The 14,125-nt window shown below is 42.0% G+C and overlaps 1 protein-coding gene across 6 annotated transcripts in view; it reads right to left on the reverse strand.

Moving 5' to 3' along the window:
• SYK (spleen associated tyrosine kinase) overlaps positions 1-14,125 on the reverse strand; it is a 231,216-nt gene that overhangs the window by 99,213 nt on the left and 117,878 nt on the right. For 5 of the 6 annotated variants that reach the window (XM_073632919.1, XM_073632909.1, XM_073632913.1 and 2 more), the window contains 3 exons: positions 8,478-8,616; positions 7,539-7,617; positions 2,025-2,074 (listed from right to left, as the gene is read on the reverse strand). In XM_073632919.1, the coding sequence (XP_073489020.1) occupies positions 2,025-2,074; positions 7,539-7,617; positions 8,478-8,616 (268 nt within the window). The remainder of the gene's footprint in view (positions 1-2,024; positions 2,075-7,538; positions 7,618-8,477; positions 8,617-14,125) is intronic. The other variant, XM_073632929.1, reaches the window with a different exon arrangement.

A 14,125-nucleotide genomic window follows, 5' to 3' on the forward strand; every position in this document is an offset into this window, starting at 1 on the left:
GTTCACTCCCACTGGACGCCAGGACATTTTCAACTCCCACTGGCACTAATCTGGCCCCTCTAAAGTCTGAAAGACAGTAAACTGGCCCTTTGTTTAGAAAGTTTAGAGACCCCGGATCTATAGACACCCTAAGTAAAGTAAACTTTTTCATGCATAATACATCACCACTCTCACAGTTATGTTCTAATGTAAAAAGGTCTATAATATAATTTAACCCCTTTAGGTACAAAGATGCTACTTCTTATCACATCTGCACATATTGATTAAAAAAAAACAGCAATAGAAAGGTCTCATTTTTGTTGCCTGCCTTATGCCCTTTTTTTGTTATTTTAGTAAACAGAAAGCAATCATTAATGCAGACCTGTAGGTAATTTTACATCATTGTTATACAGTTATAAATATTTAGAGCTTGTGTGTGCTCTGGAATATTTGGCCTCATATTAACCTTCATAGCGACCAGATGGTTTAGTGACTCAAGTCATTAAACTAACCATGGCTGACTTGCTCATCTTCAGTTTCGCACAGTATGATATTTAATCAGGTATGGAAACAATGAGCAATGGTGGCTGGTGGCAGATACATATTAAAATGCATGAAGTGGTGCATGATAAATATGTGCATTGGTGTGCCTTAACTTAAATGATCTGAATGCTCAGAAAAGAAAATTAAAGTTAATAACTGATTGGCTTCTAAAAGCATCAACATCAGCTTTCTTTTTTTAATAGATAAAGAGCTTTGTGATTTTGAACCAATAAGTGCTTAATTACACTGTTACATAATAACAAAGTTACACACATAGTATGAGCTAGTGTCTGCAACTATGCATACATTATGATACCTGGTATTTTTTTTACATTTTTCTGTTGAGGCTACTGCCCTATGGTAGTTTTCATATAGGCATATGATAAAAAAAAAATACAGTTAGTAGATTTCTAACTTGCAATTATTAGGCAATGAGGCTGAGAATCTTCACACAATAAATTGTGTGAATATTCACTTTATTATTCAATCAATCACGTAAAAAGCAAATTCCTCTTTACTTATTTCATCTGCACATTAAAATGATCAGGGATTTTCTTTTCATATGATTGGATTTATAGTATAAATAATCTTAGCTCCTTTATGAAATAAGCCCAAAAATGATAAAAATGTGTTTGAAATACTGCTCTCCAATAAATGGCCTTTGTTTTAAATACATGTCTGCTAATTTTCTGAAACTTCTGTATATATCAGTGAATAGCAGGTCGCATTTTGTTCTTAACCTGCCAAATACTTGTTGTCTGACCAACTCAATCAGTGGTAAAAGATATGTATTAGGTAGATGGTAGTTCTATACACTAGCTTTGAAATGATGTTGTTTTTTTAAAGCATGCTAACCATCATTACTGAATTTCGTATTTCTAATTTCTAAGTATCAGAATTTAATTTAATTTTTTAAACCAGTTTAAAGAGCAAAGTTTTGCAATAATCTATGACAACCAATCAGCAGTTTGGACAGAAAGCAGAAATTTGTTTGGTTGTCATAGACTGTTACACAGTGTTCTTTTCGTTATGTTATAAAATAACCTCCATATCTTGTGCTTACTTGGACTAATACACCAGTTTCCCCCAACTATTCATGCATAAGCACAGTGACGTGAACTGCCAGTTTAAGTGAAAAATCCATTTTAGCATCGGAAGAAGAGATCTTTATTTTATTTTACCTTTATAAGTTTATAATGATTCACACATTATTAATGGTGCATAATAGATTCCTTATTTAAGAAACAATAAATGTGAATTTAAATAGAATGATGTCATTTTAGTGACTGATTTCCAAGTGTGTAAAGTTGACCTACTTATTCCGATAGCTTATGGAAGACAGAAAAAAGCCTGCAATGTGACTTCTTTTATATCTTTAGACATAAACTGTCATATAGGCATTCAGAGCCAAGCACTTACAATTAATTATCTACTGGTAGTGTTTTGTTTTGTTTTTCTTGTTCTATATACATACATTTAAGAGGATTTCTAAGGCACCTTACCCCTGTAGGAAGTCTAGGAAGTCCTTGACGTTCAGGAATAGGAAACATACCTTGGATAAAATAGATGTATAAAATAATTAATCCGCCTCACTGCAAAAAAAATTAATTGTTTACAGAATTGGAGCTGCAACTCATCAATGGTTGCAAATTTACAAGGTAGTTAGAGATTTAATAAATATAGCAATATGTGGGTTGTAACTCACAGATAGCTGCTAATATAGTGCACGTTAGAGAATGGAAACAAATATTTTATGTAAAATAATTTGCTACAACTAACACATTTGTGTTCAATGTTGTTTAATGTGCTATATATGAGTATGAAACATCATTTTTCGAATGCCTCTTTTACACCCATTTTACTGAATATTTAGAATAAATGCCTTATATGTGAAGCAGTCCACAAAGCATTGCAATTATTCAGTGGCTCATTTCCTTGCTTTGGAGGACATACAGTATGTGGGCAATAAATGACATTTCTGGTCAATTACATTTCTGGTTCATAATTATAATACAAAAAAAAAGCAAAACTGTTATTCACTGGGTTGGGTGATATATAAAATTATTATTTTGTAGGCATCTTAAAAGTATTTTTTATGCATCCTTTAGATTTTATATCCTTGCTTCTGCTGTATTTTATACCAGGCTATTAAGATATCTGCTATAGAATTCACTGTTTTAAATTGGGTGCTTGTAAATATGCCAAGATAGGCAACTGTGTTAATATGTCTTGTAATCTTTCATACCGGTGCTGGAGTGCTTTTGTGATCTTTTTTAGAACTTTTAGGCATGGATTATAGGTGACAACCAGTGGGACATTATTGTCATTTACATGGACAGTTTATACTATACAGTACTTGACCATGGATGTTAACTGCTTTCTTTATCTGAGTATTACTTGTCATTGGCCTGTATTACTTTTTTTTATTATGTCTCTTCTGAGGTGTAGTGACTAATAAAGACAGATCCTTACAACATTTCAACAGAATTGGTACCAAGGGCCCAAGGGCTCAAGTTGCTCTGTGTGCATTAACCTTTATACCTAGGGGAATGGACACAAGCACTCACTGTCATGTCCCGTACACACGGTCGGACATTGATCGGACATTCCGACAACAAATTCCTCAGATTTTTTCCGACGGATGTTGGCTCAAACTTGTTTTGCGTACACATGGTCGCACAAAGTTGTCGGAATTTCCGATCGCCAACCATGCGGTCACGTACACCACGTACGACGAGACTAGAAAAGGCCAGTTCAGAACCAAGCGCGGCACCCTTTGGGCTCCTTTTGCTAATCTCGTGTTAGTAAAACTTTGGTGAGAGACGATTCGCGTTTTTTCAGACTCGTGCCTTTCAGATCGTTTTCTGCGGTTCAGTTTGTGCTTGTGGGTTTGTATCTGCTCTTCAGTGCGTGCAGTCAGTTCGTATTGGAGTCTTCTTGCGATCTTGTCCGCTCGTTGCTGTTTTTCAGGTCGCTCTTCACAGGCCTTGCTGTTCTTCAGTGCGTTCTGTTACTTCGTTCTGAGCAGCCGACCGTTTTCTAGCCATGTTGCGTATACGTACTCCTCGTAGAGTTCGTGCTGTGCGGGGGCTTGGTGTTGGGGTCCTGACCTTGACACAAGTCCAGTCCATAAACAGGGTGGGGAGGAGTTCATGGACCAAGAATTGGTTGCTTCAGCATGACCAGTTCTCTCATATGCCTTTGCTCCGTGAGATCCGTGAGAATAATCCTGATGAATTCAGGAACTTTCTCAGGATGACGGACCCCGTATTTCACTGTTTGTTGGCTTCGCTGACCCCCTATATCAGCAGGCAGGATACCTGCATGAGGCAAGTCACCACTCCGGAGCAGAGGCTCGTCGCTACCCTGCGGTACTTGGCGACAGGGAGAAGCCTGCAGGACTTGAAGTTCTCGACAGGCATCTCCCCCCAGGCTCTGGGTATCACTATCCCAGAGACCCGTTCTGCCATCATCCAGGTCCTGCAGAAGGAGTATATGAAGGTAAGATTTTTATCCTTTAATATCACATTTTATTGTATTGAATGTTTGCTAATATATTGTATTTCTTTCCTCATTCCCTAATTACCATGATTGTAATATGCTGTGAATGTCCCCTTTGTTCCCATGCATGCTGGATTTTTATGTATTTTTTTTTTTGTCCTTCATACATGTTTGCCCTCACTTACCTCCCCAGCATGCTCTCCTGGCCCTATATTCACCTCATGTAATCTAGTTTGCATTTCATTCTAGTAACAAAGCCATCTACACAACCAAATTAGTTTCATACAAGTAGGGCGTAAAAAATGTGGCCAAATGCATATGGCCAAAACAATGGTATTTTATAGGCCGAAAGAAAAATGTTTGATATGAACGAATAATGTGCCCATGAACATGAAAGTTGCCATTTTAAAATGTACACTTTTAAGAAAAGCACATGGAGCAGCACTAACGTAATAAACATAAAGAATAGGAACACAGCACAACTACTTACTTTTTTGCAGCACTATCCGGATCTTTCTGTACTGCTCATGTTCTCGTAATTTGAGGTCCGACCACCATTTCCTAAGCTGATCTTTCGATCGTCGTACCCCAAAATTCCGGTGCAGACTCCTGACCACTTTCGCCATGATCTTGGCCTTTCTGACATTGGGGTTGGGGTAAGGTCCATACTTCCCATCATAGTCGGCCTTCTTCAGGATGTCCACCATCTCCAACATCTCCCCAAAGGACATATTTGATGCCTTAAATCTCCTTCTGGATCGGGATGTGTCCGGATCCGGGCTTTCCTCCTCCTCCTCCTCGTTCCTGTAATTAGCACGCACCTGCTGTGTATCCACCATGTGCTCTTCCCCCACTGCGCAGAACGAAAAGGGGCGGGGAATAGACTAGAAAAAACGTCAGGGGCGGCGGAGTTACACGCATGCGCAGTGTGTATAAAGCGTAACACGTGTGTGTATTACGTACGTTCTGTGAGCGGAGGAAGGAGCATCGGAGGCGCCGATCGTAAGAATGAAGGTAAGAGACAAACTTGGGCCTTTACTGCTTCTAGATTGAGGCCTATATTGTAACAAGATTAGGAGAGTTTTGGCTGACATTAGGGTTTGTCTTGTGTTGTGTCTTGCAGTGAAAATGGATATCTTGAACGATACCGACTTCATGGCAATATTCATTGACATGTTCAGGGAGCTGCCTTGTCTGTGGGAGATCAACCACCCACATTATAAGAACCAAACAAAGAGGAAGGCAGCGCTGGATCAATTGTTGGAAATTGTGAAGCAGGTGATTCCCACGGCAGACATCACATATTTGAAGATCCTAATTGGTGGCCTGAGGAGCACATATGTAAGGGAGCGCAAGAAAGTCCAGGATTCGCAGAGATCCGGAGCAGCAGATGACATCTATGTCCCCAGGATGTGGTACTATGACAGGCTGCATTTTCTGGCAGGTCAGACTGAACCCAGGTCATCACTCTCCAGTCTTCCTTCCAGGCTTCCTTCCCCCCCAGCTGAGGCTTCTGAGGCCCAACCTGGGCCTTCCGGGCAGCACCATGTGGAGGAGCCCAGCTTGAGCCAGGTATAGCATTCCTCTTAATATTTCAGGTTGTCCAATCAATGATGTTAACTAGATGTTAGTTTGGAGTACTAATTTATGATTGTGATTGATGATGCAAAACATTACAACCATGTCCCTTTTTCATACACAGGGAAGTCTCAGCCAGGAGGTGGCCGGGCCGAGCAGGCTGCCTGATATGCAGGTCCCTCCCCTACACCTGCAAAGAGAAAGTGGCAGGAAGAGGAGTACCCTAGAGGAGGCTGCCAAAGGCCTCATTTGGAAGGCTACAGAGGCCCTGGGAGCACCACACACTGTGGAGGAGGACTTCGCTGCCATAATTGCCTGTAAAATGCAGCGGATGGAGGAGGGACAACAACTCCTGTGTGAGTCATTAATGTTGGAAGCTCTCAATAAGGGGTTGAGGGCCCAAATAACATCTGATACCCACATTTGTGACCTCACACATGGTCCTCCTCCTCCTCCTCCTCCAGGTCCTACTACTACTCCTCCTCCTCCTCCTCCTCCTCCTCCAGGTCCTACTAGTCCTCCTCCTCCTCCAGGTCCTACTCCTCCTCCTGCCACATCTCCAACAGCAGAGCCACAGCCGGGAAGGAAGCATGGAAGGAAGACCAGGAAGTGATGACCCTGGATCCAGTCTGGTCTGGCCAAAGATGCAGCCTCTTGTGGTACCACAGCCTGGGGACACAGATGTCATCTGCTGCTTTCCGGATCTCTGGGACTTCTGGACCAGACTGTACTCCCTTACATATGGACTCCTCAGGCCACCAATTTTGATGTTCAAGAATTGATGTCTGCCCTGGGGGTCCAAGGCTTCGCTAATTTCTGCTGTTTATCCAGCGTTGCCTCCCTCTTTGTTTGGTTCTGAGCCCTTAATAAAGGATTTTTGGTTTCAATTATACTTGCCTAAGTGTTTTTTACTTCAAAAAGGACAGTTTGTTTGTGAGGATTCAGGTACATTTCAAAAATACAATGTGAGGTTAACAAGGGACACCAACACCAAACAATCTCCTTGAGATTAAATAATACAAGATAATAATGGTGTTGTGGTAACTTGACACACAAAACACACACAAAAATATTCTGGAGTAAAACTAAAAATAAAATAAAACAAAGATCAGCCTTGGAAAAAATACAAACCTAAAAAAAAAAAAAAAATCTGCCTTTAAAAAAAAAAAAAAAAAACTAAAAATATTTTTGTCAGATGTGACAAATCAAAATATATTAAGGGAATCCCGATAAATAATAAAGAAATACGTTTGTGAGAAGTCTGTGTGAATATGAGCAGCAAAACTACTTCATTCTTCTCACATTATAAAGAAGAAGAGAGTGCGCTGTATTAAACCATTTTTAACATTGCACCGTGACAAAAGTGTTGTATCCATTGCGAACGCTAAGTTTACCAGACCAAGCTGTTCCGTCTCGGAATTTCTTCTGAGCATGCGTGGCACTTTGTGCATCGGAACAGGCCACACACGGTCGGAATTGACGCGATCGGATTTTGTTGTCGGAAAATTTTATAGCCTGCTCTCAAACTTTGTGTGTCGGAAAATCCGATGGAAAATGTCCGATGGAGCCCACACACGGTCGGAATGTCCGACAACACGCTCAGATCGGACATTTTCCATCGGAAAATCCGACCGTGTGTACGGGGCATTAGTCTTTCCCTAAGGACCAACGAAAATATTTTTTTTCAATTTTTTATGGCAATAATCCATTACCTCAATTACAAAGAGAAATACATTTCCTGTACCCGTAAGATGGACACCAAATATATTTTGTTATCTACAGCCACGCTTTTGGATATAACTATATCTGTTCTGACATTAGGAATGGTACAGAACACAGACTGAATAATTGTGTTTCACTGGCTGTTGTCTATAACCTACACTTAGAAGTTCTATAAAAAAAAAAAATCATAAATAGTCAAACTTGCTTTTACTTACCTGTACCACCAACACGTGGGCATGGGTTTGTTAGTGCTCTGATAAGTCCATCGGGTTTGTAGGAATAATGCTCGACCAACTGGGGAAAAGAAAAATTGTTCTATGAAAAGTGTAGTAAATGTTTTTTTTTTTTGTTTTTTTTTCCTTGCACCTGATTGGGTATTCTTCTTAAAGTGAAGCTCTTTACCACATTACTTTACTAAGGAAAACAGTGCAACTGCACTTGCAAAGTGGACAGTCTATTGGCCTATAGTAAATCATCCCCACAGACTGAGAAATTGTAGTGTCCTCTTAAACCATTGGCCTGTGGAGAAGTGCCCTCTTACGTTGTGGTCTATTGAAAAGTGACCCCCAACATTGCTGGTCAGTGTAAAACTGACATCTTAGACTGAGAGTCAGTGTAAAATTGCCCTCTTACATTGAGGTTCAGTGTAGGTGTGAGTTCAATATTCACCATAGTTCATAGCTCATGCAACCTCTATCAACTTTTGGAGGGATCCTAGTGTTCCACAGAAATCTGGTTGAGAAAGGCTGTTTTAAATCCACCAATGTATTCCTCTCTCCCCTTATGACTAGCTACAGAATGTAATCATCCTCACTGTTTTATTTTATATTTTGGAGCAATCTTTTCCACTCTTACATATTTAACTCTACCACTAATAATTGTTTTAAGTAAACTACTTGAAAGTTGCAAGTTCATCTTCCTCCCTTTCTTCATAATTTACCTTACACCCTGACTCTTCACAATCAGCCATACAAATTCAGGATCCAAGTTCCCCCCAAACCTCTTGGTGTTTCTTCTCTGTAAGTGATTTGATTACAACTTTCATATTCACTTTAGAGCTCAATAATTTCTTGATATCTGTATTGCCCAATATATTTTCCCATTTTTAAGGATAATAAAAAATGAAAGCCTGTACTATAAGTAAAGAGATTTACCTGCCATAAAGTATCAAATTTCTTTCCTTCTGGTATCGACAATTTTCCAGTCTTGTCCCGGTCAATGCGATAATGTGAAATCTTTCTATCATTCAGCAAACACAGAGCATACGATCCATTATTGTCTCGTTCTCGTATTCTAAAATAGTAAAAACAAAATTAATGCTTAGTGGACTAAATGTTCCATACAGTTACACAACTTAGTAATGTACGCTTCAGTAATGGTTGCAGAAACACAGTATCTAATGTCCCTTTTCTTATCTCCCTTTGTATTTTATGTGATGAGACCTGTGTAGGTAAATCTAGAATTTCAGTTTGTCCTTTAGGATATATAATGGCACTTGCAGAGTGCTAATAGACCTGAAAGGATAGGCATTATTCTCCTCGACAATTCAACAGCTTCAGGAAGGTACAATTCCACATCACAGGGCAGATTCAAATGGAATAGGAAAAATGAGAACAGAGTTATATCAACAAATCAACGTCCACTTGTCATGTGATGGAAATATAAAAGTAGAATTCTAAAATAAGCTAACTAATCTTAAAACTGCCCTCTCCTCACACCTATTCTGACCAACCTGTGTAAGAAAGATCTTTATACTTACCTATTTTCAGGCCACTCCAGTCTGGTCACATGATCTTCCCTGTGTCATCCAGTGCTGGCTGCAAGGGAGAGGAGAGAGTGCTCGACACGAGTTCAACTTGAACATTCGCTGTTTGGCCGTTCGCCGAACAGCGAACAATTTGGGGTGTTCGCGGCAAATTCAAACGTCGCGGAACACACTTTAACCACTTCAGCCCTGGAAGGATTTACCCCCTTCCTGACCAGAGCACTTTTTACAATTTGGCACTGGGTCGCTTTAACTGCTAATTGCGCGGTCATGCAATGCTGTACCCAAACAAAATTTGCGTCCTTTTCTTCCCACAAATAGAGCTTTCTTTTGATGGTATTTGATCACCTCTGCGGTTTTTATTTTTTGCGCTATAAACGGAAAAAGACTGAAATTTTTTAAAAAAAATGATATTTTCTACTTTTTGTTATAAAAAAAATCCAATAAACTCGATTTTAGTCATACATTTAGGCCAAAATGTATTCGGCCACATGTCTTTGGTAAAAAAAATGTCAATAAGCGTATATTTATTGGTTTGCGCAAAAGTTATAGCGTCTACAAACTAGGGTACATTTTCTGGAATTTACACAGCTTTTAGTTTATGACTGCCTATGTCATTTCTTGAGGTGCTAAAATGGCAGGGCGGTACAAACCCCCCCAAATGACCCCATTTTGGAAAGTAGACACCCCAAGGAAATTGCTGAGAGGCATGTTGAGCCCATTGAATATTATTTTTTTCTGTCCCAAGTGATTGAATAATGACAAAAAAAAAAAGAATTACAAAAAGTTGTCACTAAATGATATATTGCTCACACAGGCCATGGGCATATACGGAATTGCACCCCAAAATATATTCAGCTGCTTCTCCTGAGTACGGGGATACCACATGTGTGGGACTTTTTGGGAGCCTAGCTGCGTACGGGGCCCCGAAAACCAATCACCGCCTTCAGGATTTCTAAGGGCGTACATTTTTGATTTTACTCCTCACTACCTATCACAGTTTTGAAGGCCATAAAATACCCAGATGGCACAAACACCCCAAATGACCCCTCCTGAGCCACTCTGGTCTCTGATCAGCTCTATGGTCAGCTGGCTGAATCACCGGCTGCATTCTCAGGTTCCCTGTTGAGACAGGAGAGCCAGAGAAAAACATGGAAGACGGTGGGGGGGGGGGCATTCCCTCCCACTGCTTGTAAAAGCAGTCTAGAGGCTAATTAGCCGCTAGGATTGCTTTTACATGAAAGCCGACCGCGGTTGGCTGAAAAGAATGATACCAAGATGATACCTAAGCCTGCAGGCATCATTCTGGTATAACCACTCAAAGTCGTGAATGGCGTACCTGAAGACAAAAAAATGGTTAACAATAAAACACAGTAAACGGTAAAGTATAAAAAATTGCATACCTGAAAAGCAAACATGATAAAACATAATAACAATAAAACATTGCAGAATAGAATACAGTAAAAAAGAGCAGAACAATAGAGAGAGAATAGAGAGAGAGAGAACAATAAAACGACAACTATTTTTTTTTATTTTATTTTTTTTTTTTGTGTTTTTTTTTTTTTTTTACACTTTTTTTTGTAACTGTAACTTTTATAACTGTAACCGGTTCCAAGTTCGGGTCTCTCAAAATGCAATGGCATCTTGGGAGACCCTGTGAAAGTGTGCCTAGTCTGTGCAGTGCTGTACCCTACGCTAATACTCAACTAGTGAATGGTAGCGTTCAAAACATTCACCAATGCAAAGACCAGGATTGTCAGGACAGGAGGGACAATAATAGCGGGTGTCACGTCTATATCCGCGCTTGCTGCAGACACGACATCTTTTTTGGGGGGGGTTCGTTGGGTAGGGGTACTCGGGAGGACATAAAGAAAGAAAGAAAATGCCTCTCATGCAGCCGACTGCATTTGGTTGGGGATGTGAATGGGGGAAGTACGGGTGCTGCAGAAGTGGTGGGTTCCCAATCAGGATTGGCAAATGCAGCAGGAAGGGCATTATGGAAACGACGGGCCTGTGTTTGTCTTCTTCTTGGTGGCAGCGGGACACTACTTGTGCTTGCCACCTCACCAGCTTGAACTGCACTTATGGGACTCGCCACGTCACCAAGTGTTACTGCAGTGCTGGTTTGACTAAGACCGGGGTGTACTAGGCCGCTGGCGCTTGCCAGTTCACCAAAACGCTACCAAAAAAACTGTTAGCGATCGCAGGGATCAGGCCTGACTCTGCGAACGCTGCAGTTATGCGTTTAGTGTTTTGTAAGTGTCAGTGATCGATCGATACTGCACTTGGGTGGGCTGGGCTGGGCCGGGAGGAGGGGCAAAACACAGGTGCTAGCAGGTATCTGGGCTGATCCCGCTAACACTGCGTTTTTGGGAACCCTAAACTGCTGGGGACGCTAGTATAGATCTGATCAGATCAGATATTGATCCGTTCAGATACTATACCACTAAGGGAGGTGTACGGTGCGTGCGTGGGTGTTAGCGCTACTGGCGCTAACCTGACGCTGCCTGGGGCTGGTGCTTGCCAGTTCACCAAAATGCTACCAAAAAAACTGTTAGCGATCGCAGGGATCAGGCCTGACTCTGCGAACGCTGCAGTTATGCGTTTAGTGTTTTGTAAGTGACAGTGATCGATCGATACTGCACTTGGGTGGGCTGGGCTGGGCCGGGCGGAGGAGCAAAACGCAGGTGCTAGCAGGTATTTGGGCTGATTCCGTTAACACTGCGTTTTTGGGAACCCTAAACTGCTGGAGACGCTAGTACAGATCTGATCGGATCAGATATTGATCCGTTCAGATACTATACCACTAAGGGAGGTGTACGGTGCGTGCGTGGGTGTTAGCAGTACTGGCGCTAACCTGACGCTGCTTGGGGCTGGTGCTTGCCAGTTCACCAAAACGCTACCAAGAAAACTGTTAGCGATCGTAGGGATCAGGCCTGACTCTGCGAACGCTGCAGTTATGCGTTTTGTAAGTGACAGTGATCGATCGATACTGCACTTGGGTGGGCTGGGCTGGGCCGGGCGGAGGGGCAAAACGCAGGTGCTAGCAGGTATCTGGGCTAATCCCGCTAACACTGCATTTTTGGGAACCCTAAACTGCTGGGGACGCTAGTATAGATCTGATCGGATCAGATATTGATCCGTTCAGATACTATACCACTAAGGGAGGCATATGCTGCGTGCGTGGGTGTACTGTACGCTGCCTGGGGCGACGCATATCACCGCCGGGCAATCAGGGGGCTAATCCTTTATTAGGTAATAAACGGCGGGTGCCCTGACACTATAAAAAATAAATGAACTAACCAGCGTCACCTGTAACTGTTATACGGTGATCAGTGGTGAAAGGGTTAACTAGGGGGCAATCAATGGGGTTAAAACATTTATTAGGTAGTATATGGGGGTCCCTGACGCTATAAAACGCTGACGGCGAACCTAAATATTTACCTCCCTAACTAGCGTCACCAGTGACACTAACACAGCGATCAGAAAAATGATTGCTTAGCGACACTGGCAACGGTGGGTGATCAAGGGGTTAAAACTTTATTAGGGGGGTTAGGGGGGTACCCTAGACCTAAAGGGGGCTAACACTAACTGCCCTACCACACTAACTGTCACAAACTGACACCATGCAGTAATCAGAAAAAAAACTGCTTGGTGTCAGTGTGACGGGGGGGGGGTGATTGGGGGGGGTGATCAGGGGGGGATCGGGGGGGTAAAGGGGGGTGTTATGGGTGCCTGGCATGTTCTGCTGTGTGTGTGTTGTGTTTTACACTCACATTGCAGTCTTCTCTCCTCGGCGCCGAAACGGAAAATGCCGAGCCGAGGAGAGATGACATCATTTCCTCTGCCTCTGTGTACTACACAGAGGCAGGGGAATGATCTCATTGGCTGGGAGCGATCGTGAGGGGTGGGCCACGAATGGATGGCCTCTCCCTCATCTCTGAACGCTCCCAGACCAAAGCCGACCGCCTCTGGCACCGGGGGGGGGGGGGGTCCGTGATTTTGCCTGCCTGTGCCATTCTGCCGCAGTATATCTGCGTGAGGCGGTCGGCAAGTGGTTAAAAGTCTATGGGAGAAATTTTTTTTACATTTTGGTTCGGGGTTCCCCTGTGGGGAAATTTCATGCCGTTTTTATCAATGAACTTTTATGTGTATTGCCCGACCGACAATTCATTATAGCCGGCGCTAGCGATTGTAGTTTTACATGACTTTTTTTCCTTTAGAAATGTCATTTTGCTGTCAGACTGTTTTAAACACGGGAAACATGCGCCCCTTTACAGGCATACTATAGACACCCCCCAGGTACGAAATTTAAAGGAATATTACACTTTTATGCCCCGTACACACGGTCGGACTTTGTTCAGACATTCCGACAACAAAATCCTAGGATTTCTTCCGACGGATGTTGGCTCAAACTTGTCTTGCATACATACGGTCACACAAAATTGTCGGAAAATCCGATCGTTCTGAACGCGGTGACGTAAAACACGTACGTCGGGATTATAAACGGGGCAGTAGCCAATAGCTTTCATCTCTTTATTTATTCTGAGCATGCGTGGCACTTTGTGCGTCGGATTTGTGTACACACGATTGGAATTTCCGACAATGGATTTTGTTGTCGGAAAATTTTATATCCTGCTCTCAAACTTTGTGTGTCGGAAAATCCGATGGAAAATGTGTGATGGAGCCTACACACGGTCGGAATTTCCGACAACAAGGTCCTATCACACATTTTCCGTCGGAAAATCTGATCGTGTGTACGGGGCATTATTGTTTCACTTTAAGCATTATTAAAATCACTGCTCCCGAAAAAACGGCCATTTTTAAAACTTTTTTTGCATTAATACCCAGGTCCCCAAACACTTTTTATGACAATACCGTGCATATAAGCATTTAAAATGAGCACTTTTGATTATTCATGTTCGTGTCCTATAGACTTTAATGGTGTTCGCGTGTTCGAACAAATGTTTTGCCTGTTCGTATGTTCTGGATGCGAACCGAGGGTGTTCGGCACATCCCTATTAGGGATAAGGGGTT

Source organism: Aquarana catesbeiana, linkage group LG01 (genome assembly GCF_042186555.1).
Source record: "Aquarana catesbeiana isolate 2022-GZ linkage group LG01, ASM4218655v1, whole genome shotgun sequence".
In the NCBI taxonomy this organism is placed as follows: Eukaryota; Metazoa; Chordata; class Amphibia; order Anura; family Ranidae; genus Aquarana; species Aquarana catesbeiana.